Source organism: Haliotis asinina, chromosome 12 (genome assembly GCF_037392515.1).
Source record: "Haliotis asinina isolate JCU_RB_2024 chromosome 12, JCU_Hal_asi_v2, whole genome shotgun sequence".
Classification (NCBI taxonomy): Eukaryota; Metazoa; Mollusca; class Gastropoda; order Lepetellida; family Haliotidae; genus Haliotis; species Haliotis asinina.
In genome coordinates, this window is record NC_090291.1 from 36935768 (window position 1) to 36963019 (window position 27252).

Sequence of the window (27252 nt, forward strand, 5' to 3'; positions counted from 1 at the left end):
GAAAGCCACATAGAAAATTCAAATACTTGTAACAATAAGTGATATCACAGTTTATCAGAGACCAGTCAAATGAACCAGATCTGTCTCTTCATGTTAAATGAGCTTTCTTTCAGCCTATTCTACATGACAATCCAGGCAGGTAGAATGTGAATAATTTATCAAGTCAAGATAATTGCCACTGTGAAATTGCCACATTAGAAGAGAAACCTTTCCCAGTCTACATGGTTACTCTGCTGTGTTTTACCTTCCAAAGAACAACCAATCTTGCTTGTCTCCATCCAACATCAAAGGGAAATAACTCTGACACTATACTTAAATGTCATAGTGCAGCCTGGCCTCCCCTTGGTCCAAGTTTGCCCATTAACTTTGCTTCCACAAACTCGTCAGCAAGATATATGCAACTGGTGTAACCGAGTCACTTCCCTGGTTACACAGAAGCATGGTGAAACATGTTACATTTGGGATTACACTTTCTAAATAAGCATGAGGGTTATCTTCTCTGGTTGATTCAGTCTACACTTTCCAGCTCTGCTCCACAGTCTGTTGCTTCAGTTTGTTTTATTATTACTTGATGTGACACTGCAATATTCCTGCCTGGAAAATGTTTGAGTCTGGACCGGACAATCCTTTGAATGAAATTTCGATTGAATTAGTATGGTTTTGGTTTATGCTGATATTAGCAATATTATAGCACCATCATGGTGAAAGACACCCAAATGGGGCTTCACACATTGTACCCATGTGGGAAATTGAATCTGGGTCTTCAGCATGACAGGCAGATGCTTTAACCACTCGGATACCGCCCTGAATGAAACTGACAAATGATCCATGACATAAACCAAGTCTGGGCATCCGATTCACTTGGTCGTATCTTAAGACTGACATGGGCTAAGGGACCAATGCTAACCTTGAACCCTCAGTAATGTCTGACTTCTGCAGTTCTCTGTACTTCTCAAAGATCTCACTTATCCACACTGTACAGAGACACTTGATGTTCTTTGGAAAAATGGAACCATTACAATGCTTATGACAAAGAATATTTATTAGGGCTGAATATCTTCATCAAACAATATAGAACAATGAAATGGCACACATACACTGCATGTAAATTACATGGATAGATTGATTTACATGGGTAGACTACTGGCATTCAGAGATCTGTAACACTCATGTTATTTAAAATAGTTAAGCAGATTAAAAGCTTTATTTGAATGTGGGAGTATGTCTTTAAATCCACTTTTAAAAAAATTCCAGCAATAGAATGAAAGGAACAGCATCGGTGGGTACCACATATGGGGAATAAAACCCAGGTCTTTGTTGAGATGGGCAAACACTTCTACTGCTTGGCTGGTGACAACTCCCATAACGACGAGTACTGGTTTATTTCTCTTATCAGGGTATACAAGGCATGTCCCTTTAATGCTGTAAAGTACATGTATCATGCATGGACAAATAAAAAATGTTCAACATACACCATATACACTTCATAATCAATTTAAATTTTGGACAAATTGAGAAAATTAGCATTTACGAACAGATGGAAAGTGTGAAGAAAGATAAAGCAGGTAACCATGGTGAATGTTGTTTTACATTACAATGACTTGCTCATAACCAAATCAGGTCCACACAAAACAGTGGTTGATAGCATGAAGACAATTTGCATAGACTTGTGTGGAGACTATGCTGACTTATATTAGGGAAGCAGTGGTATAATATACACTGTGATGTAATCTGGACACTCTCTCTGTGGTTTCCCTCTCAGTGAAACAAGTGTTTAGGTTTGTTAGGTATAAAGAAACTGCATATTGTACATTTGCATTCTCAGATACAAGCTACAGATTGGTTTTGGATAAGCAATTAGACAATATGGCACTGCTGGATACATGATGGCAAAGGACTCATCCACAAGTGATGCGGAATGGTATCATTAACAAAAGGACTTATTCATGACAAGAAATAAATTACAAGGTCCATGACAATGGACGTTTCTTAACATCGCCTTAGAAAATGATGACTCTTTCACACTTTTCAAATAATGCAAGCTGATCTATTAAAACTGCTGGAGAACCTCATACAATATAACAGGGACAGAGCTCAAGTATATTCAATACTAATCCAACCATTATCATTGCATAATTCACATGTGTTTACCATGGATATTTTTATTGGCCAATGGGAGACAGAGAAACACTGGGCAGTTTCCAGGGGTTATGTCAACTGTCCAATCAGAACGCCCTGTGAATATCACAGGTGGTTTGCTGCCTGAACACAGATGAGGTCCCACCTTGCGTGCTCTGGGTCAGTGTTACAATCTTCTCAACTTAGCACAGCTCTTCCAGTTACATGTCATCATCTGAATCATCCATCTGACATCTTCGCCGGTCAAACTGCAATAGAGGAAAACAAGCAGTTAACAGCAGTGATTTTTTACAAGGGGTGGCAATGCCAATTTGAGTCATCAAGTGAGTGAGTTTAGTTCTATGCGGCACTCAGCAATATTCCAGGAATATGAGCTTTGTAAATAATCACGTCTGGATCAGACAATCCAGTGATCAACAGCATGAGCATCAATCAGCAAAATTGGGAACCGATGACATCTGATCCCAGTAGTCACCTCTTACGATAAGCATGGGTTGCTGAAGATCGATATCAAAATTCTTCTATTTCCTACCCATCATGCAGCTCAATGAACTGACACAATGTCCTGACACAATATTTAACAATAACCTGTTGGATATAAATGTCTGTATTCCACATGCACGGGTCTCTAGGTAAGAAAGACTCCTCACCTTGACTGTTGTCTTCTTCTGAGTCTGTTCACTCACTTTCTCCAGGAGACCAATCAGTTGATGTTCATCGAGCTGGAAAATAACATACATATCAAACACACAGTATGGAAATATTCCAGCAATGTCACAGAGGGGAACAACAGAATGCATACACATTTATAACTCAGTTATGATAAACATTAAAATTCAGAAAATAATCAAATATAGAGTAAAAACCAGGACCTAGATTTTGTAAGCTCTCCTAGCGGTAAGATAAAAGCCCGACATAAACATTAACTTACAACTACCTTAGCGCTCGGAGAGCTACGAAAATCTAGGCCCCATTATCTATAATCACAAGAATCCAGTACAATAACTGACACTGTTATCATTCAAGGATTACCTTTGTTACCACCGACACGTTAATTATTAAATTAATACAGAATCACTGGTTACCTTTGTCTGTATCTGTCCAGTACGTGTCATCTGCACAAGGAGGTTCTCTACCATCTGTGCCTTCTCAGGTTTCGCCACAGCTATTGTGTTTACTACAATACAAACATGAGTGTGATGGAACAATACTGGTAGCTGTCAAACAGCAAGTTACAAACATTTACAAACATTTCCCTGCTGTCAGTGAATGACACCAAACTGGGTCCAGAATGAACTATAGTCATAGATATTAATATGGCAGCTCTCTACTTGAGTGAATGGAGAGGACATAAAAAGGGCCATCACACATTTAACCTATGTGATGAAACAATCCCAGTCTTTTGGCTCAAAAAGTGAATGCTTTAAACACACCCAAGATGTTCTTTATATACATTAATACCTAAACATCAGCCATGAAGTAAACCTGCAGCTTTCTATCAAGAGGTTATCTATAACCCATTACACATCCCATGATTCTATTGGGATATTACTGAAATCAATACAAAACCTAACTTACTCCCAATATAATAAATACAATACAATTAAATTATTACTGAATAAACAAGAAGAAATGTTAACTCTTTTAGCCATCACTGTTGTACTGTTAAGTTGATACTGGAGTTCAGTAAATGTTGTAGACCCCACTGTCATGACCTTCAAGTTCAATTCACTGCAATCATCACTGTACTTCCTATAATAGTCCTGTCAATGATTAAGCTACTCCAAAAACCAAAATAAATCCACTGATGCTGATGAAAGGTGCCCAAATTAAAACATATTTCAGTAATAGTCACTGTTACACGACAAAACAACCTGATTGTATATGCATGATACAGATTGTATTAACCATATTCTTTTCGGCATAAATTACAGAAATATGACTAAGAAGTGTAAAGACCCTGCACTCACATCTTGTCCTGGCAGACTGGTCCAACACCTGACTGAGGATGGAGTTCTTCATATCCTGAGCCTGTTTCTGAGCCTGCTGTTGCTCTTCTTCAGAGGGCCCACCACCAGATCCCTAGAAAGCACAAGAGGCACATTGATATAATGTGTACCCATGAACTGCAATGGCAATCCTAGTCCCAAGAGAAAGTGTCTGCTAAGAATGCCACTTACAAACAATGCAATCTTGAGAGCATGTTCCAGACACCACAGTGTTACCAGTAATTATTCTTGGAAAGTGCATCAGGAAAGCACAGTACTCCTGAATACACATTTATTTGCAGAAAGTCCAAATAAAAATCATTTATAATGAGCTGGTGACAAATATCTTTCTGTATTTTATCACCCATGTGGTCAACATGGTCAGTGTATGGGTAGTTGCATACATACATCGTATGTCATATGAGTCTTGTAGCGCATTGACTTGGGCCACAACGACAACTGACTATCCATTGATTTGATTGGATAACTGATGACCTCTCAGTTAGGTCAGGTTGTGATAGAACTTCTTTATCATTAATAACAAACACATGATTTCATTCATTCTACAACTTATAATACATGTTATAATAGTTCAGGCCCAAAGTGTACTTTATTACACTAAACATGGAGGATAGCAAAATGTACTTTTTCTTCTAACATGCCAAATTAATACTATGAAAAATTCAAGGCAGAAAACAAACAGAAAAGTGATGGTGTTGATGACTTGAATTAACAACACTCTGTCGGGGCTAACTGACACATGGCTCTACTCATGTCTCATTTTAATTACAAAAAATATCAAAAATACACTATTTTGACACTTTTATGCAGGTAAGACATGGGTAATAAACAAAGGAGCATCTTTAGAATACAGCACAACAACTTCTCATGAGGACATTAGGGTTTGGTTAACCTCACTTAATCTAACCCTAATCCTCATCACCTACAATTACATAAAAGTGTATCATGGTGTGTCTTTATAGTTTGTGTTGCTGTATTCTTGAGGTAAGTCTAAATAAAATGCTACACTATGTCTGATAACTTATGAAATATACCTGTGAAGATCTAGTTAGAAATGATCTTCAGTAACCTATGCTTGTTGTAACAGGCAAATAATGGGATCGGTGGTCAGATTCGCTGACTAGACAGACACATGACATCAAATCCCAATTACATAGATTGATGTTCATGTTGTTGATCCCTGGATTGTCTGGACCAGATCCGATAATTCACAGATCACCCTAGTTTAGCTAGCTGAACTAAGATCACCCCAATATAGCTGGAACATTGACAAGTGTGGTTTAAAACTAAACTCACCCACTCACTCACAAAATCATGACTTTTGTATGGTTTCGGTCAGGCAGATACCATTGCTTTTCCAATAATTCGTATGTAATGAGACTGGTTGTACTTTTCTCTATGTATTGTGCAGTGCACAGTCCGAGTATCCAACACAAGATGCTCAGTATACTTTATGCATAACTGATAGAAACTTAAGAGAGAGTCGATCATTCCAAGTCAGGCTGAACTTGACCGTTGGAATCCGCCCGATTCTCCACTACAATATACTTAGCAACTGTGTTAGGCAAGATGATTTTTGTTAACTGGCTTTTGAATTGTTGTTTTCAGGAGATTGAATGGCTTTTCACGCGGTATTTTCTTTCACATTTTATTCCGGGTGTGTTAACATCAGATGCTAAAAAATACATGAATGTACCTACCCCATACTGTTGCTGAAGCTGGGCCATGCGGCGAGCACGGATTGCTTCCAAATCGTCGTCAGCCATGATTCTAGAATAAGCGATCAAACAAAGTTGAAAACTTGATCTGCGGAACAACCAATTCCATATTTTATTACAGCGAAATGCAAGTTTGGGACAATTGCCACAGAACCTTTACAATCCAAACAAATAATAAAATGTGTGATGAATTATCTCATATGATTCCTCCAATTTAATTCTGAGGCTTATCAAGATCCAACAACACAAATAATGCTATTTCGTTATTTTGGAATTTACTTTTTGTGAAATTAGATCACAATACCGCTGAAAGGTATCGCCTACCAACGTTCTGTAATAGAAAAAGTAATGTGTAGAGTTTACGCCCCTTCAAGACTTCCGGTGTAAACAACAATGGCGGAAAAGGGAGCGCATGCGAACGTCATGAGGAACTTAGTTGATAATTTACAGCTTGTATTGTCGCAAATAAGAGGTTGTCATGTGTTTACCATTCATGTGAATTCCTTTTTCGATTCTGATGAGAAATGTTGGTATAGTTGCTTTGTAGATAGCTCCCATGCTGATGGATATATTCTTCGTTAGGTTACTCTTAGTTGTGCAACTGTGGTGTATCATAGGTAAGAAAGAGTGTATGGTCGACGAGTAGAAGATCATTCGGAAAGAGCTCAGACCGTACCCCCGCCATCTTTTTACCTAGTAAATTTGCAACAGGGGAGCCCTTTCCCAGAATATTATTCCAACACTGAAATTAGTTTATTGATTGTTTTTAATACCTGTTCTAGTTCACTGAATGCATATTTAGGGTGACGTATGCATGTCAGATTGTAATTTGGGTTTTTGTTGGGAGCAGTGGGTACGGGCAAAACTCTTACCCGTGGCTGATTTGATCGGTTTGGAAACTGCATGCCAAAATATGGGTGTACTGAACTTTACCGACCGGGCACACTTTTTCAGAATAATTAGCGCTCCCTCAAGATCGGCAAGGGTACCTGACCATAACCGTAAGCCCTAACCCTAAGGATCATAAAAGGTGCCAAACCCTAACCCTAAGGATTGTAAAGGGTGCATTAACCCTAACCCTAAGGATCATAAAGGGTACCTAACCGTAATCCCAAACCCTAACCCTAAGGATCGTAAAGGGTGCTCCGCCCACTAAACTGCATTCTATCCCAAAACATGACTAGTAGTGAAGGCACTCAATATTTAGATTATGAAACAAGAACAGGTCCATATTTAGTGTATTGAGTGTATGAGCATTTCATGTCAAAGGTTGTATCTCATCTCAGAGGGTTGACACTATAAAACTGGGCAAAGCCTGGACTAGTCAAATGTAAGTTTGGAATAGGGAAAGACTTCCACCTGTACCAACCGTGAAGGTCCGGGGTAGAATAGGCCTTCATCAACCCATGCTTCTCATAAAAGGCGACTATGCATGTCGTAAGAGGCTACTAACAGGATCGGGTGATCAGGCTCACTGACTTAGCTGACACGTCATCGGTCCAGACTCGATTATTTACAGACCACTGCCATATAGCTGGAATATTGCTGAGTGCAGCGTAAAACTAAACTCATTCTCTCACCCACTTAGCCATGTTTACACTTGACACAACAGTAGATCTCAAGCTGCCAGTGCTCATAAGACTCTGCACTGCTATAGAAATGTTACACCATATACCTCTCAACATTTGAAAGAGATCACCTTAATGTCAGACAGTGACTGATTGTTGGGAGATGTTGTGATGTAATCTGAGATGCACCTATATTATGTTTTTTATGGTAACTTGCATTGATGCCTAGTGTGAAAACTCACATCCTGTTTGTATTTAACAGTCTTCAAACATTCACTTAGTTTTTCTCCCAATCCGGACACTCAGAATATCCCAATCAAATGTTGGGTAGTATAAATGATATGGGAAGGACTAGTTAGATCTGTAAACTTTGACTGTTGCAGAAGGAGAGTCGCAGAGGGATGAAAAGGATGTGTTTGATCGTCAGGCTTATTGGAATCACATAGGTATGGGATCGTATTTACCATCTTATCAATCATTTTGTTAAGAAAATGGGGTAACCATGGTGACTTGCTAGAAAGTTAAACCTATGTATATTTTTGGGTTGCTAAGACATCAGCACTAATAATAAACACATACAAAGGCAACTGTTACCCTGAAGAAAGTGAACATATCTAAGTTGGCAGTTTACATGCATCGTACTGTTCACAGATGTTTCAAATTGAGAAATGTCCTCAGCATGTCCACCATAAACACTTCCACTAATATCTACACTGATACTAAGGCTTTGTACTTTGAAATCTTCTTTGAAAGATGATGCTAAATTGTACCTTAAAATGTTGATGAAAGGCTGGAGCTTCTAGCATAATCTCATGAAGAAATAGCTCTGATTTTATAGGGTTTCATAGTGTTAGTTAATCAATTATTTGTTATCTCAGTTTTTATATCTGTCAGAACACATTTCTGATTAGATGTGCAACCCTAATGTTATCAGAAGACTTGTATTATATTGTGAGTTACATTTTCAGGGACCGTATTTACAGCTATATCAAATGAAGCTACCAAACTGTCCATGGCATTCTCCAAGCCTCCAGCCCCGCCCCCTGAGGTGAGTTAGTTACCAAAGCAACTTTCAGGTCACGTGTACAGGTCCATTCACAAGCTGATATATTCTATATGAAAGCGGAAAGATGCACAATAGCAGTATATCCATCTGTTTGATTGTTACAGCACTCACAGCCCATGATTACATCCCTGGAAAAAGCCACCCTGGCTCTTGTGTCTGCCTACTACTCCTTTCCCAAGACTCAAGGTAAAATTTGCATGTCAAGACATATGTATATCACTGAATTGACACACAGGTGTGTCATATATGTTGAGACACAGGTATGTCATGTAAGTTGAGACACAGGTGTGTCTCACAGGTATGTCATGTATGTTGACACACAGGTATGTCATGTATGTTGACACACAAGTGTGTCTCACAGGTATGTCATGTATTTTGACACACAGGTATGTCATGTATGTTGACACACAGGTATGTCATATATGTTGAGACACAAGTGTGTCTCACAGGTATGTCATGTATGTTGAGACACAGGTATGTCATGAAGCAAGACACAGGTATGTGATGTAAGTTGAGACACGGGTATGTCATGTAAGTTTAGAAACGGGTATGCCATGTAAGCTGGGACACAGGTATGTCATGAATCAAGACAGAGGTAAGCTACATAATCTAAGACACAGAAGAGCCTTCATTGTTATGTTGTAGGGTAAAACATGGAAGCCATATCCATATATAGACATTGACAAGGATTGGGATAGGATTATGATGTGGAAAGTCACCCAACATTGACAGTGTCAAATATTGTCACTGCCAGTGATATGTTTGACCTGGACTTATTATGGACAAACTGCCTGGAATGATGTCTTTTTTCATGACTTTGGCAACTTTCAGTATTCACCCTTCACTCAGGTTTACAGATATGATTGTGACTCATCATATCAGCTACATATTATTAAATGAATGTGAGCTGCAGTTTGAATGTTTCTTTGACAGGCATGACATTACGAAAGGCTCTGAAGACAGCTGTCCTGAATATAATAGAGAGTGTCAGAACTCTGGCTCAGAACATCGCTGACTTTGATCTTGGGTAGGTAAACAGGCTTGAAAAATGGTTCAACCATGAGTGTAAAACAATACTTAATGTTTTTTAGTCAAGCAGAGGATTCAAATTGCAGTAACTACGATATCTGCCGACAGATCTGGACGCATAATCGGGTGAACCAGATTTGAACATATTGTTTACTTTTTTTCGTCATATGGACATAACTCTTCACTGCAAATTGTGGCAACTGGAAAGTGGTATGTGATCACCAGAGACCATATAATAACACATTGGGAGTGAGTGACTGAGTTTAATTTTACGCTGCACTCAGCTGTATTCCAGCTATATGGCAGTAGTCTGTAAATGATGGAGTTTGGACCTGACAATCCATTGATCAACAACATGAGCATCCATCTACACAATTAAGATACGACTGACATGTGTAAGCGAGCCTGCTGCACATTTCAGTGCCATGAAAATGTTATAATACTTGTTAGTGAGATATATAAATGTTATTCATTCTCAAACTAATGCCTTGCCTTTGGACTTTTCTGTGCAATATTCTGTGTGTCGAGCACTGAGCACAGTTAAAAAATCAGATGAAGATATGCAACGTCAATCCTTGGATGGTTGACCGTCTTTTGCAGGTTGACTCCTGAGGGTATCTAGGACTTCAATTCATCCCATACAACAAAGCACATGTGACACATTGTGCCTCTGTTCATCTAGCAGAAAATGAGTACCTGATGGAATAAGTCGTGTGACTATTTACCTTCCAGCATGGGTTATCAGGGTTAATGATAATTCAGATTGTAGCGCTTTTAGTGTGCCCCTCTGTGGTGTGGAATTCAGTGGATTACAAATGTCCTTATTATATTTATTATTTATTATTTATTATTATTGTTGTTGTTGACAGGTCCCCTGAGCAGCTGCGAGCTACAGGCATTGTGTGGCATGGGGCAGACATTCTGTCAACCTTACCTAAAGGTGAGAGGGAGGATACTAATTGTAACATGCAGTCTTCATTTGTGAATCATAGCAAAATGAACAGTTGTGCACTACACCAAAAGTTTAGAACCACATAATGAAGGTGAGCTGCAGTTCCTGATGTTGTCTTCGAGATATTTGGGTTTTAAATCCTATTGAAAACCCTGCTTAAGATTATTACTAGGGGTTGGCGATAAAACTGGTTAACTATATTGCAATTTGAAGTTCACAGTATGATTTATTGCGGTACACTTTCACGAAGCAGTTCACCCAATACGATTGGCAATTTCCTTGACCACAATCAGTAACTTTCATGATGATGTATTTCCTATATGTCATTATACATTAATAGTTTTGTGAATATTTATTGGTCGTGCAATTGCATTTGCGTGACTTTTAAACCATGTAAATAAGAAATAATAGATTGGTACTGTCACTTGTTGATAAAAAAACCAAAATGGATGTTGCTGCAGATGTCTCACATTCCAAACTTTAGAGCGAAGTCTGTAATTTGGAAACATTTTCAATTGATTGCTTTTACAATCAAATTTGAGCCATGACAGTGGCCAGTGGCATTGTTTGAAAAGAAAGAAAACAGTAATTACATTCCCTTAAACCATGTGTTAAACTCTTATAATATACTGCAATACATGTTGCACTATGCCAACACAAATCACAATATATCACAGTGCGAAAATTTTGGCCATACCCAACCTGATCTTACAGTAATGTATTTATTATCTCCACAGATAACCAGAGAGCCTCACTCGCCATTGTTGAAGAGACTTCTGAGTTGGTGAGGGATGCATTACATGAACTGCAAGAGGTGAGACTGGGAGATATTGTTGGATGGCAGGGTTGGAAGATACAGCTCACCCAGTAGAGTGAGTGAGTGAGTGAGTGAGTGAGTGAGTGAGTGAGTGAGTGAGTGAGTGAGTGAGTGAGTGAGCGAGCGAGCGAGCGAGCGAGTGAGCGAGCGAACAAGCGAGTCATTACATGAACTGCAAAAGGTGAGACTGGGAGATATTGTTGGGTGACAGGGTTTGGGGATACAGCTCACCCAGTGGAGTGAGTGAGTTAGTGAGGGATAGCTTTACACTTTATCAACATTCATGCAATATGGTGGAAGCCACATGATATGTACTGCACACATTGTTCCTTTGTCTGAATGAGCAGTGATTTAACCTCTAGTCTGACTCAGCTTTGTGGAGATGTGATATATCATAAGACTTGAAACTTGATCTACAAATATGATTGACTGGCCACAGTGGCTGAATACCAACCTCTGGCATCAATGATGGAATATGATGACACTGTTCACAGTGTTCTGTAGAGTCTCTTCCGTGTGCAGTCAGTGTATATACTGTTATGATCCTTGGTCAGTAATGTGCAAGTTAGTTTCCCTAAAGTGATTGACAGTTAGAATGTGCCGCAATTGGGACAATATTCACACATCCTCTTTCCATGTCATGATATACGTTATTGATACTTCCTCACTCAGTGACTAACGGGATCGGGCGGGTAGAGTTGCGTGTCACATGACACATCATCTTGTCCAAACTGTGTTAATGGTCATGCTGTTGATTGCTGGATTGTCTGGTCTAGAATTGAATATTTAGACTAGGCCACCATAAAGCTGGAATATAGCAGAGTTTGTGTTAAGCAACAAACACAACAAAACTCACTCACCAATTTACGAGCATAGATTGGAAAAGGAAAGGAATGTTCTATTAGTTCTGTAAGATCTCTCCAGCTTGATGTTATATTTCTCATAGCCATTTGTATATTCTCCACCTTTTGAAATCATCAGATGTGTACATGCACATAATCCATGAAGTTAAGCGCACTGCAATGCATATTGGTCTTATGAGAATGCTGAACAGTCTTCGTGGTTGATATCTATCTTTATGTCACTTCTGCCACCTCTATGAGTGAGTGAGTTTAGTTGTACACTGCTTTTAGCAACATTCCAGCAATATCATGGTTGGAGATGCCAGAAAAGGGTTTCGCACATTGTACCCACATGGGGAAATGAACCCAAGTCTTCAGCATGACGAGCAAACACTTTAACCAGTAGGCTACCTGTTATTCTTGAGAACTCAGTCTTATTATTCTTCAGCTCAGTTTTATTCCTTCTGTAGGCTCTGGAGAGTGAAGGCCAGACAGATGACCTCGACGAACTGCTGATTGCTGATGGGTTTGTGATGTCTAATGAAGATACATGGACAGACTCGGATAAGGAGGTCCTGGCTGCAAGCATGGGTCTCATCAAGACCGTCAAGTCCCTGCTGAAGAAGTCAAAGGAATCAGTGAAGCAGAATGCGGTGTGTGACACAGAGGCGAACATCGCTCAGCTGGATGACCTAGTGGACCACTTGGGCAACCTTAGTCCTGCTGTCGACAACCTCGCCGCCAGCCTCTACCCTCCCATGGTTTATGCCAACATCATGAAGCATGTAAGCAGACCTCTTCATATGTAATATTCTCCATGGGGATTGTTAATGGGAATAGGTGACATATTTTGGTCGGGAGAGGGGATTAAATGGACCAGGAATATTCTCCCTGGAGAATGTGAATAAGAATAGGTGACATATTTTGGTCGGGAGAGGGGACTAAATGGACCAGGAATATTCTCCATGGAGAATGTGAATAAGAATAGGTGACATATTTTGGTTGGGAGAGGGGATTAAATGGATCAGGAATATTCTCCATGGAGAATGTGAATAAGAATAGGTGACATATTTTGGTCGGGAGAGGGGATTAAATGGATCAGGAATATTCTCCATGGAGAATGTGAATAAGAATAGGTGACATATTTTGGTCGGGAGAGGGGACTAAATGGACCAGGAATATTCTCCATGGAGAATGTGAATAAGAATAGGTGACATATTTTGGTTGGGAGAGGGGATTAAATGGATCAGGAATATTCTCCATGGAGAATGTGAATAAGAATAGGTGACATATTTTGGTTGGGAGAGGGGATTAAATGGACCAGGAATATTCTCCCTGGAGAATGTGAATAAGAATAGGTGACATATTTTGGTCGGGAGAGGGGACTAAATGGATTAGGAATATTCTCCATGGGGATTGTTAATGGGAATAGGTGACATATTTTGGTCGGGAGAGGGGATTAAATGGATCAGGAATATTCTCCATGGAGAATGTGAATAAGAATAGGTGACATATTTTGGTCGGGAGAGGGGACTAAATGGACCAGGAATATTCTCCATGGAGAATGTGAATAAGAATAGGTGACATATTTTGGTTGGGAGAGGGGATTAAATGGATCAGGAATATTCTCCATGGAGAATGTGAATAAGAATAGGTGACATATTTTGGTTGGGAGAGGGGATTAAATGGACCAGGAATATTCTCCCTGGAGAATGTGAATAAGAATAGGTGACATATTTTGGTTGGGAGAGGGGACTAAATGGACCAGGAATATTCTCCCTGGAGAATGTGAATAAGAATAGGTGACATATTTTGGTCGGGAGAGGGGACTAAATGGACCAGGAATATTCTCCCTGGAGAATGTGCATAAGAATAGGTGACATATTTTGGTTGGGAGAGGGGACTAAATGGACCAGGAATATTCTCCCTGGAGAATGTGAATAAGAATAGGTGACATATTTTGGTCGGGAGAGGGGACTAAATGGACCAGGAATATTCTCCATGAAGAATGTGCATAAGAATAGGTGACATATTTTGGTCGGGAGAGGGGACTAAATGGATTAGGAATATTCTCCATGGGGATTGTTAATGGGAATAGGTGACATATTTTGGTCGGGAGAGGGGATTAAATGGATCAGGAATATTCTCCATGGAGAATGTGCATAAGAATAGGTGACATATCTTGGTCGGGAGAGGGGACTAAATGGACCAGGAATATTCTCCCTGGAGAATGTGCATAAGAATAGGTGACATATTTTGGTCGGGAGAGGGGACTAAATGGACCAGGAATATTCTCCCTGGAGAATGTGCATAAGAATAGGTGACATATTTTGGTCGGGAGAGGGGATTAAATGGATCAGGAATATTCTCCCTGGAGAATGTGCATAAGAATAGGTGACATATTTTGCTCGGGAGAGGGGACTAAATGGATTAGGAATATTCTCCATGGAGAATGTGCATAAGAATAGATGACATATTTTGGTCGGGAGAGGGGATTAAATGGATCAGGAATATTCTCCATGGAGAATGTGCATAAGAATAGGTGACATATTTTGGTCAGGAGAGGGGACTGAATGGATTAGGAATATTCTCCATGGAGAATGTGCATAAGAATAGGTGACATATTGTTGTTGGGAGAGGGGACTAAATGGACCAGGAATATTCTCCCTGGAGAATGTGCATAAGAATAGGTGACATATTTTGGTCGGGAGAGGGGACTGAATGGATTAGGAATATTCTCCATGGAGAATGTGCATAAGAATAGGTGACATATTTTGGTCGGGAGAGGGGATTAAATGGACCAGGAGTTTTCTCCCTGGAGAATGTGCATAAGAATAGGTGACATATTTTGGTCGGGAGAGGGGACTGAATGGATTAGGAAAATTCTCCATGGGGATTGTTAATGGGAATAGGTGACATATTTTGGTCGGGAGAGGGGATTAAATGGATCAGGAATATTCTCCCTGGAGAATGTGCATAAGAATAGGTGACATATTTTGGTCGGGAGAGGGGACTAAATGGATTAGGAATATTCTCCATGGAGAATGTGCATAAGAATAGATGACATATTTTGGTCGGGAGAGGGGATTAAATGGATCAGGAATATTCTCCATGGAGAATGTGCATAAGAATAGGTGACATATTTTGGTCGGGAGAGGGGATTAAATGGACCAGGAATATTCTCTATGGAGAATGTGCATAAGAATAGGTGACATATTTTGGTCGGGAGAGGGGACTAAATGGATTAGGAATATTCTCCATGGAGAATGTGCATAAGAATAGGTGACATATTTTGGTCGGGAGAGGGGACTGAATGGATTAGGAATATTCTCCCTGGAGAATGTGCATAAGAATAGGTGACATATTTTGGTCGGGAGAGGGACTAAATGGACCAGGAATATTCTCCCTGGAGAATGTGCATAAGAATAGGTGACATATTTTGGTCGGGAGAGGGGACTAAATTGATTAGGAATATTCTCCATGGGGATTGTTAATGGGAATAGGTGACATATTTTGGTTGGGAGAGGGGATTAAATGGACCAGGAATATTCTCCCTGGAGAATGTGCATAAGAATAGGTGACATATTTTGGTGGGGAGAGGGGACTAAATGGATTAGGAATATTCTCCATGGAGAATGTGCATAAGAATAGGTGACATATTTTGGTCGGGAGAGGGGACTGAATGGATTAGGAATATTCTCCATGGAGAATGTGCATAAGAATAGGTGACATATTTTGGTCGGGAGAGGGGACTAAATGGATTAGGAATATTCTCCATGGAGAATGTGCATAAGAATAGGTGACATATTTTGGTCGGGAGAGGGGAATGAATGGATTAGGAATATTCTCCATGGAGAATGTGCACAAGAATAGGTGACATATTTTGGTCGGGAAAGGGGATTAAATGGACCAGGAATTTTCTCCATGGAGAATGTGCATAAGAATAGGTGACATATTTTGGTCGGGAGAGGGGACTAAATGGATTAGGAATATTCTCCATGGGGATTGTTAATGGGAATAGGTGACATATTTTGGTCGGGAGAGGGGATTAAATGGATCAGGAATATTCTCCATGGAGAATGTGCATAAGAATAGGTGACATATTTTGGTCAGGAGAGGGGACTGAATGGATTAGGAATATTCTCCATGGAGAATGTGCATAAGAATAGGTGACATATTGTGGTTGGGAGAGGGGACTAAATGGACCAGGAATATTCTCCCTGGAGAATGTGCATAAGAATAGGTGACATATTTTGGTCGGGAGAGGGGACTGAATGGATTAGGAATATTCTCCATGGAGAATGTGCATAAGAATAGGTGACATATTTTGGTCGGGAGAGGGGATTAAATGGACCAGGAGTTTTCTCCCTGGAGAATGTGCATAAGAATAGGTGACATATTTTGGTCGGGAGAGGGGACTGAATGGATTAGGAATATTCTCCATGGGGATTGTTAATGGGAATAGGTGACATATTTTGGTCGGGAGAGGGGATTAAATGGATCAGGAATATTCTCCATGGAGAATGTGCTTAAGAATAGGTGACATATTTTGGTCGGGAGAGGGGACTGAATGGATTAGGAATATTCTCCATGGGGATTGTGGGTAAGATTAGGTGACATATTTTGGTCGGGAGAGGGGATTAAATGGATCAGGAATATTCTCCCTGGAGAATGTGCATAAGAATAGGTGACATATTTTGGTCGGGAGAGGGGACTGAATGGATTAGGAATATTCTCCATGGGGATTGTTAATGGGAATAGGTGACATATTTTGGTCGGGAGAGGGGATTAAATGGATCAGGAATATTCTCCATGGAGAATGTGCTTAAGAATAGGTGACATATTTTGGTCGGGAGAGGGGACTAAATGGACCAGGAATATTCTCCCTGGAGAATGTGAATAAGAATAGGTGACATATTTTGGTCGGGAGAGGGGACTAAATGGACCAGGAATATTCTCCATGAAGAATGTGCATGAGAATAGGTGACATATTTTGGTCGGGAGAGGGGATTGAATGGATTAGGAATATTCTCCATGGGGATTGTGGGTAAGAATAGGGGACATATTTTGGTCGGGAGAGGGGATTAAATGGATCAGGAATATTCTCCATGGAGAATGTGCATAAGAATAGGTGACATATTTTGGTCGGGAGAGGGGACTAAATGGACCAGGAATATTCTCCATGGAGAATGTGCATAAGAATAGGTGACATATTTTGGTCGGGAGAGGGGACTAAATGGATTAGGAATATTCTCCATGGAGAATGTGCATAAGAATAGGTGACATATTTTGGTCGGGAGAGGGGACTGAATGGATTAGGAATATTCTCCATGGAGAATGTGCATAAGAATAGGTGACATATTTTGGTCGGGAGAGGGACTAAATGGACCAGGAATATTCTCCCTGGAGAATGTGCATAAGAATAGGTGACATATTTTGGTCGAGAGAGGGGACTAAATTGATTAGGAATATTCTCCATGGGGATTGTTGATGGGAATAGGTGACATATTTTGGTCGGGAGAGGGGATTAAATGGATCAGGAATATTCTCCCTGGAGAATGTGCATAAGAATAGGTGACATATTTTGGTGGGGAGAGGGGACTAAATGGATTAGGAATATTCTCCATGGAGAATGTGCATAAGAATAGGTGACATATTTTGGTCGGGAGAGGGGACTGAATGGATTAGGAATATTCTCCATGGAGAATGTGCATAAGAATAGGTGACATATTTTGGTCGGGAGAGGGGACTAAATGGATTAGGAATATTCTCCATGGAGAATGTGCATAAGAATAGGTGACATATTTTGGTCGGGAGAGGGGACTGAATGGATTAGGAATATTCTCCATGGAGAATGTGCATAAGAATAGGTGACATATTTTGGTCGGGAAAGGGGACTAAATGGATTAGGAATATTCTCCATGGGGATTGTTAATGGGAATAGGTGACATATTTTGGTCGGGAGAGGGGATTAAATGGATCAGGAATATTCTCCATGGAGAATGTGCTTAAGAATAGGTGACATATTTTGGTCGGGAGAGGGGACTAAATGGACCAGGAATATTCTCCCTGGAGAATGTGAATAAGAATAGGTGACATATTTTGGTCGGGAGAGGGGACTAAATGGACCAGGAATATTCTCCATGAAGAATGTGCATGAGAATAGGTGACATATTTTGGTCGGGAGAGGGGATTGAATGGATTAGGAATATTCTCCATGGGGATTGTGGGTAAGAATAGGGGACATATTTTGGTCGGGAGAGGGGATTAAATGGATCAGGAATATTCTCCATGGAGAATGTGCATAAGAATAGGTGACATATTTTGGTCGGGAGAGGGGACTAAATGGACCAGGAATATTCTCCATGGAGAATGTGCATAAGAATAGGTGACATATTTTGGTCGGGAGAGGGGACTAAATGGATTAGGAATATTCTCCATGGAGAATGTGCATAAGAATAGGTGACATATTTTGGTCGGGAGAGGGGACTGAATGGATTAGGAATATTCTCCATGGAGAATGTGCATAAGAATAGGTGACATATTTTGGTCGGGAGAGGGGACTGAATGGATTAGGAATATTCTCCATGGAGAATGTGCATAAGAATAGGTGACATATTTTGGTCGGGAGAGGGGATTAAATGGACCAGGAGTTTTCTCCCTGGAGAATGTGCATAAGAATAGGTGACATATTTTGGTCGGGAGAGGGGACTGAATGGATTAGGAATTTTCTCCATGGGGATTGTTAATGGGAATAGGTGACATATTTTGGTCGGGAGAGGGGATTAAATGGATCAGGAATATTCTCCATGGAGAATGTGCTTAAGAATAGGTGACATATTTTGGTCGGGAGAGGGGACTGAATGGATTAGGAATATTCTCCATGGGGATTGTGGGTAAGATTAGGTGACATATTTTGGTCGGGAGAGGGGATTAAATGGATCAGGAATATTCTCCCTGGAGAATGTGCATAAGAATAGGTGACATATTTTGGTCGGGAGAGGGGACTGAATGGATTAGGAATATTCTCCATGGGGATTGTTAATGGGAATAGGTGACATATTTTGGTCGGGAGAGGGGATTAAATGGATCAGGAATATTCTCCATGGGGATTGTGGGTAAGAATAGGGGACATATTTTGGTCGGGAGAGGGGATTAAATGGATCAGGAATATTCTCCATGGAGAATGTGCATAAGAATAGGTGACATATTTTGGTCGGGAGAGGGGACTAAATGGACCAGGAATATTCTCCATGGAGAATGTGCATAAGAATAGGTGACATATTTTGGTCGGGAGAGGGGACTGAATGGATTAGGAATATTCTCCATGGGGATTGTTAATGGGAATAGGTGACATATTTTGGTCGGGAGAGGGGATTAAATGGATCAGGAATATTCTCCATGGAGAATGTGCTTAAGAATAGGTGACATATTTTGGTCGGGAGAGGGGACTAAATGGACCAGGAATATTCTCCCTGGAGAATGTGAATAAGAATAGGTGACATATTTTGGTCGGGAGAGGGGACTAAATGGACCAGGAATATTCTCCATGAAGAATGTGCATGAGAATAGGTGACATATTTTGGTCGGGAGAGGGGATTGAATGGATTAGGAATATTCTCCATGGGGATTGTGGGTAAGAATAGGGGACATATTTTGGTCGGGAGAGGGGATTAAATGGATCAGGAATATTCTCCATGGAGAATGTGCATAAGAATAGGTGACATATTTTGGTCGGGAGAGGGGACTAAATGGACCAGGAATATTCTCCATGGAGAATGTGCATAAGAATAGGTGACATATTTTGGTCGGGAGAGGGGACTAAATGGATTAGGAATATTCTCCATGGAGAATGTGCATAAGAATAGGTGACATATTTTGGTCGGGAGAGGGGACTGAATGGATTAGGAATATTCTCCATGGAGAATGTGCATAAGAATAGGTGACATATTTTGGTCGGGAGAGGGACTAAATGGACCAGGAATATTCTCCCTGGAGAATGTGCATAAGAATAGGTGACATATTTTGGTCGAGAGAGGGGACTAAATTGATTAGGAATATTCTCCATGGGGATTGTTGATGGGAATAGGTGACATATTTTGGTCGGGAGAGGGGATTAAATGGATCAGGAATATTCTCCCTGGAGAATGTGCATAAGAATAGGTGACATATTTTGGTGGGGAGAGGGGACTAAATGGATTAGGAATATTCTCCATGGAGAATGTGCATAAGAATAGGTGACATATTTTGGTCGGGAGAGGGGACTGAATGGATTAGGAATATTCTCCATGGAGAATGTGCATAAGAATAGGTGACATATTTTGGTCGGGAGAGGGGACTAAATGGATTAGGAATATTCTCCATGGAGAATGTGCATAAGAATAGGTGACATATTTTGGTCGGGAGAGGGGACTGAATGGATTAGGAATATTCTCCCTGGAGAATGTGCATAAGAATAGGTGACATATTTTGGTCGGGAAAGGGGACTAAATGGATTAGGAATATTCTCCATGGGGATTGTTAATGGGAATAGGTGACATATTTTGGTCGGGAGAGGGGATTAAATGGATCAGGAATATTCTCCATGGAGAATGTGCTTAAGAATAGGTGACATATTTTGGTCGGGAGAGGGGACTAAATGGACCAGGAATATTCTCCCTGGAGAATGTGAATAAGAATAGGTGACATATTTTGGTCGGGAGAGGGGACTAAATGGACCAGGAATATTCTCCATGAAGAATGTGCATGAGAATAGGTGACATATTTTGGTCGGGAGAGGGGATTGAATGGATTAGGAATATTCTCCATGGGGATTGTGGGTAAGAATAGGGGACATATTTTGGTCGGGAGAGGGGATTAAATGGATCAGGAATATTCTCCATGGAGAATGTGCATAAGAATAGGTGACATATTTTGGTCGGGAGAGGGGACTAAATGGACCAGGAATATTCTCCATGGAGAATGTGCATAAGAATAGGTGACATATTTTGGTCGGGAGAGGGGACTAAATGGATTAGGAATATTCTCCATGGAGAATGTGCATAAGAATAGGTGACATATTTTGGTCGGGAGAGGGGACTGAATGGATTAGGAATATTCTCCATGGAGAATGTGCATAAGAATAGGTGACATATTTTGGTCGGGAGAGGGACTAAATGGACCAGGAATATTCTCCCTGGAGAATGTGCATAAGAATAGGTGACATATTTTGGTCGAGAGAGGGGACTAAATTGATTAGGAATATTCTCCATGGGGATTGTTGATGGGAATAGGTGACATATTTTGGTCGGGAGAGGGGATTAAATGGATCAGGAATATTCTCCCTGGAGAATGTGCATAAGAATAGGTGACATATTTTGGTGGGGAGAGGGGACTAAATGGATTAGGAATATTCTCCATGGAGAATGTGCATAAGAATAGGTGACATATTTTGGTCGGGAGAGGGGACTGAATGGATTAGGAATATTCTCCATGGAGAATGTGCATAAGAATAGGTGACATATTTTGGTCGGGAGAGGGGACTAAATGGATTAGGAATATTCTCCATGGAGAATGTGCATAAGAATAGGTGACATATTTTGGTCGGGAGAGGGGACTGAATGGATTAGGAATATTCTCCATGGAGAATGTGCATAAGAATAGGTGACATATTTTGGTCGGGAGAGGGGACTAAATGGATTAGGAATATTCTCCATGGAGAATGTGCATAAGAATAGGTGACATATTTTGGTCGGGAGAGGGGACTGAATGGATTAGGAATATTCTCCATGGAGAATGTGCATAAGAATAGGTGACATATTTTGGTCGGGAAAGGGGACTAAATGGATTAGGAATATTCTCCATGGGGATTGTTAATGGGAATAGGTGACATATTTTGGTTGGGAGAGGGGATTAAATGGATCAGGAATATTCTCCATGGAGAATGTGCATAAGAATAGGTGACATATTTTGGTCGGGAGAGGGGACTGAATGGATTAGGAATATTCTCCATGGAGAATGTACATAAGAATAGGTGACATATTTTGGTCGGGAGAGGGGACTAAATGGATTAGGAATATTCTCCCTGGAGAATGTGCATAAGAATAGGTGACATATTTTGGTCGGGAGAGGGGACTGAATGGATTAGGAATATTCTCCATGGAGAATGTGCATAAGAATAGGTGACATATTTTGGTCGGGAGAGGGGACTAAATGGATTAGGAATATTCTCCATGGGGATTGTTAATGGGAATAGGTGACATATTTTGGTCGGGAGAGGGGATTAAATGGATCAGGAATATTCTCCATGGAGAATGTGCATAAGAATAGGTGACATATTTTGGTCAGGAGAGGGGACTGAATGGATTAGGAATATTCTCCATGGAGAATGTACATAAGAATAGGTGACATATTTTGGTCGGGAGAGGGGACTAAATGGATTAGGAATATTCTCCCTGGAGAATGTGCATAAGAATAGGTGACATATTTTGGTCGGGAGAGGGGACTGAATGGATTAGGAATATTCTCCATGGAGAATGTGCATAAGAATAGGTGACATATTTTGGTCGGGAGAGGGGACTAAATGGATTAGGAATTTTCTCCATGGGGATTGTTAATGGGAATAGGTGACATATTTTGGTCGGGAGAGGGGATTAAATGGATCAGGAATATTCTCCATGGAGAATGTGCATAAGAATAGGTGACATATTTTGGTCAGGAGAGGGGACTGAATGGATTAGGAATATTCTCCATGGAGAATGTGCATAAGAATAGGTGACATATTGTGGTTGGGAGAGGGGACTAAATGGACCAGGAATATTCTCCCTGGAGAATGTGCATAAGAATAGGTGACATATTTTGGTCGGGAGAGGGGACTGAATGGATTAGGAATATTCTCCATGGAGAATGTGCATAAGAATAGGTGACATATTTTGGTCGGGAGAGGGGATTAAATGGACCAGGAGTTTTCTCCCTGGAGAATGTGCATAAGAATAGGTGACATATTTTGGTCGGGAGAGGGGACTGAATGGATTAGGAATATTCTCCATGGGGATTGTTAATGGGAATAGGTGACATATTTTGGTCGGGAGAGGGGATTAAATGGATCAGGAATATTCTCCATGGAGAATGTGCATAAGAATAGGTGACATATTTTGGTCAGGAGAGGGGACTGAATGGATTAGGAATATTCTCCATGGAGAATGTGCATAAGAATAGGTGACATATTTTGGTCGGGAGAGGGGACTAAATGGATTAGGAATATTCTCCCTGGAGAATGTGCATAAGAATAGGTGACATATTTTGGTCGGGAGAGGGGACTGAATGGATTAGGAATATTCTCCATGGAGAATGTGCATAAGAATAGGTGACATATTTTGGTCGGGAGAGGGGACTAAATGGATTAGGAATATTCTCCATGGGGATTGTTAATGGGAATAGGTGACATATTTTGGTCGGGAGAGGGGATTAAATGGATCAGGAATATTCTCCATGGAGAATGTGCATAAGAATAGGTGACATATTTTGGTCAGGAGAGGGGACTGAATGGATTAGGAATATTCTCCATGGAGAATGTACATAAGAATAGGTGACATATTTTGGTCGGGAGAGGGGACTAAATGGATTAGGAATATTCTCCCTGGAGAATGTGCATAAGAATAGGTGACATATTTTGGTCGGGAGAGGGGACTGAATGGATTAGGAATATTCTCCATGGAGAATGTGCATAAGAATAGGTGACATATTTTGGTCGGGAGAGGGGACTAAATGGATTAGGAATTTTCTCCATGGGGATTGTTAATGGGAATAGGTGACATATTTTGGTCGGGAGAGGGGATTAAATGGATCAGGAATATTCTCCATGGAGAATGTGCATAAGAATAGGTGACATATTTTGGTCAGGAGAGGGGACTGAATGGATTAGGAATATTCTCCATGGAGAATGTGCATAAGAATAGGTGACATATTGTGGTTGGGAGAGGGGACTAAATGGACCAGGAATATTCTCCCTGGAGAATGTGCATAAGAATAGGTGACATATTTTGGTCGGGAGAGGGGACTGAATGGATTAGGAATATTCTCCATGGAGAATGTGCATAAGAATAGGTGACATATTTTGGTCGGGAGAGGGGATTAAATGGACCAGGAGTTTTCTCCCTGGAGAATGTGCATAAGAATAGGTGACATATTTTGGTCGGGAGAGGGGACTGAATGGATTAGGAATATTCTCCATGGGGATTGTTAATGGGAATAGGTGACATATTTTGGTCGGGAGAGGGGATTAAATGGATCAGGAATATTCTCCATGGAGAATGTGCATAAGAATAGGTGACATATTTTGGTCAGGAGAGGGGACTGAATGGATTAGGAATATTCTCCATGGAGAATGTGCATAAGAATAGGTGACATATTTTGGTCGGGAGAGGGGACTAAATGGATTAGGAATATTCTCCCTGGAGAATGTGCATAAGAATAGGTGACATATTTTGGTCGGGAGAGGGGACTGAGTGGATTAGGAATATTCTCCATGGAGAATGTGCATAAGAATAGGTGACATATTTTGGTCGGGAGAGGGGACTAAATGGATTAGGAATATTCTCCATGGGGATTGTTAATGGGAATAGGTGACATATTTTGGTCGGGAGAGGGGATTAAATGGATCAGGAATATTCTCCATGGAGAATGTGCATAAGAATAGGTGACATATTTTGGTCAGGAGAGGGGACTGAATGGATTAGGAATCTTCTCCATGGAGAATGTGCATAAGAATAGGTGACATATTGTGGTTGGGAGAGGGGACTAAATGGACCAGGAATATTCTCCCTGGAGAATGTGCATAAGAATAGGTGACATATTTTGGTCGGGAGAGGGGACTGAATGGATTAGGAATATTCTCCATGGAGAATGTGCATAAGAATAGGTGACATATTTTGGTCGGGAGAGGGGATTAAATGGACCAGGAGTTTTCTCCCTGGAGAATGTGCATAAGAATAGGTGACATATTTTGGTCGGGAGAGGGGACTGAATGGATTAGGAATATTCTCCATGGGGATTGTTAATGGGAATAGGTGACATATTTTGGTCGGGAGAGGGGATTAAATGGATCAGGAATATTCTCCATGGAGAATGTGCTTAAGAATAGGTGACATATTTTGGTCGGGAGAGGGGACTGAATGGATTAGGAATATTCTCCATGGGGATTGTGGGTAAGATTAGGTGACATATTTTGGTCGGGAGAGGGGATTAAATGGATCAGGAATATTCTCCCTGGAGAATGTGCATAAGAATAGGTGACATATTTTTGTCGGGAGAGGGGACTGAATGGATTAGGAATATTCTCCATGGGGATTGTTAATGGGAATAGGTGACATATTTTGGTCGGGAGAGGGGATTAAATGGATCAGGAATATTCTCCATGGAGAATGTGCTTAAGAATAGGTGACATATTTTGGTCGGGAGAGGGGACTAAATGGACCAGGAATATTCTCCCTGGAGAATGTGAATAAGAATAGGTGACATATTTTGGTCGGGAGAGGGGACTAAATGGACCAGGAATATTCTCCATGAAGAATGTGCATGAGAATAGGTGACATATTTTGGTCGGGAGAGGGGATTGAATGGATTAGGAATATTCTCCATGGGGATTGTGGGTAAGAATAGGGGACATATTTTGGTCGGGAGAGGGGATTAAATGGATCAGGAATATTCTCCATGGAGAATGTGCATAAGAATAGGTGACATATTTTGGTCGGGAGAGGGGACTAAATGGACCAGGAATATTCTCCATGGAGAATGTGCATAAGAATAGGTGACATATTTTGGTCGGGAGAGGGGACTAAATGGATTAGGAATATTCTCCATGGAGAATGTGCATAAGAATAGGTGACATATTTTGGTCGGGAGAGGGACTAAATGGACCAGGAATATTCTCCCTGGAGAATGTGCATAAGAATAGGTGACATATTTTGGTCGAGAGAGGGGACTAAATTGATTAGGAATATTCTCCCTGGAGAATGTGCATAAGAATAGGTGACATATTTTGGTCGAGAGAGGGGACTAAATTGATTAGGAATATTCTCCATGGGGATTGTTGATGGGAATAGGTGACATATTTTGGTCGGGAGAGGGGATTAAATGGATCAGGAATATTCTCCCTGGAGAATGTGCATAAGAATAGGTGACATATTTTGGTGGGGAGAGGGGACTAAATGGATTAGGAATATTCTCCATGGAGAATGTGCATAAGAATAGGTGACATATTTTGGTCGGGAGAGGGGACTGAATGGATTAGGAATATTCTCCATGGAGAATGTGCATAAGAATAGGTGACATATTTTGGTCGGGAGAGGGGACTAAATGGATTAGGAATATTCTCCCTGGAGAATGTGCATAAGAATAGGTGACATATTTTGGTCGGGAGAGGGGACTGAATGGATTAGGAATATTCTCCATGGAGAATGTGCATAAGAATAGGTGACATATTTTGGTCGGGAAAGGGGATTAAATGGACCAGGAATTTTCTCCATGGAGAATGTGCATAAGAATAGGTGACATATTTTGGTCGGGAGAGGGGACTAAATGGATCAGGAATATTCTCCATGGAGAATGTGCATAAGAATAGGTGACATATTTTGGTCAGGAGAGGGGACTAAATTGATTAGGAATATTCTCCATGGGGATTGTTGATGGGAATAGGTGACATATTTTGGTCGGGAGAGGGGATTAAATGGATCAGGAATATTCTCCATGGAGAATGTGCATAAGAATAGGTGACATATTTTGGTCAGGAGAGGGGACTGAATGGATTAGGAATATTCTCCATGGAGAATGTGCATAAGAATAGGTGACATATTGTTGTTGGGAGAGGGGACTAAATGGACCAGGAATATTCTCCCTGGAGAATGTGCATAAGAATAGGTGACATATTTTGGTCGGGAGAGGGGACTGAATGGATTAGGAATATTCTCCATGGAGAATGTGCATAAGAATAGGTGACATATTTTGGTCGGGAGAGGGGATTAAATGGACCAGGAGTTTTCTCCCTGGAGAATGTGCATAAGAATAGGTGACATATTTTGGTCGGGAGAGGGGACTGAATGGATTAGGAATATTCTCCATGGGGATTGTTAATGGG

General features: G+C 40.6%; 2 protein-coding genes across 2 annotated transcripts in view; one reads left to right on the forward strand and one right to left on the reverse strand.

Annotated features, from left to right (window-relative positions):
- Positions 1-1021: 1021 nt before the first annotated feature.
- On the reverse strand, positions 1022-6152 carry LOC137258124 (programmed cell death protein 5-like). Its single transcript, XM_067795687.1, has 5 exons — positions 5849-6152; positions 4110-4221; positions 3225-3316; positions 2790-2861; positions 1022-2387 (listed from the first exon to the last, which is right to left on the reverse strand). The coding sequence occupies exons 1-5, from the start codon at positions 5912-5914 to the stop codon at positions 2340-2342; spliced, it is 390 nt and encodes a 129-aa protein (XP_067651788.1). The 5' UTR covers positions 5915-6152; the 3' UTR covers positions 1022-2339.
- A 94-nt stretch (positions 6153-6246) lies between these two features.
- The window catches only part of LOC137258257 (cyclin-D1-binding protein 1 homolog), a 32331-nt gene continuing 11325 nt past the window's right edge, over positions 6247-27252 (forward strand). The window contains exons 1-8 of the mRNA XM_067795865.1: positions 6247-6338; positions 7818-7880; positions 8403-8482; positions 8605-8686; positions 9434-9527; positions 10399-10469; positions 11219-11295; positions 12611-12925. Coding sequence (XP_067651966.1) covers positions 6260-6338; positions 7818-7880; positions 8403-8482; positions 8605-8686; positions 9434-9527; positions 10399-10469; positions 11219-11295; positions 12611-12925 — 861 coding nt within the window. The 5' untranslated portion in view covers positions 6247-6259. The remainder of the gene's footprint in view (positions 6339-7817; positions 7881-8402; positions 8483-8604; positions 8687-9433; positions 9528-10398; positions 10470-11218; positions 11296-12610; positions 12926-27252) is intronic.

Bases quoted from the DNA above. Each gene is read 5' to 3' on its own strand.
- LOC137258124 (XM_067795687.1), bottom strand. From the start codon at position 5,914: ATGGCTGACGACGATTTGGAAGCAATCCGTGCTCGCCGCATGGCCCAG. The intron at 4,222-5,848 runs GTAGGTACATTC...TGTGCTTTCTAG, and splicing joins AGCTTCAGCAACAGTATGGG to GGATCTGGTGGTGGGCCCTC. The intron at 2,388-2,789 runs GTGAGGAGTCTT...CCTCTATTGCAG, and splicing joins AGAAGAAGACAACAGTCAAG to TTTGACCGGCGAAGATGTCA.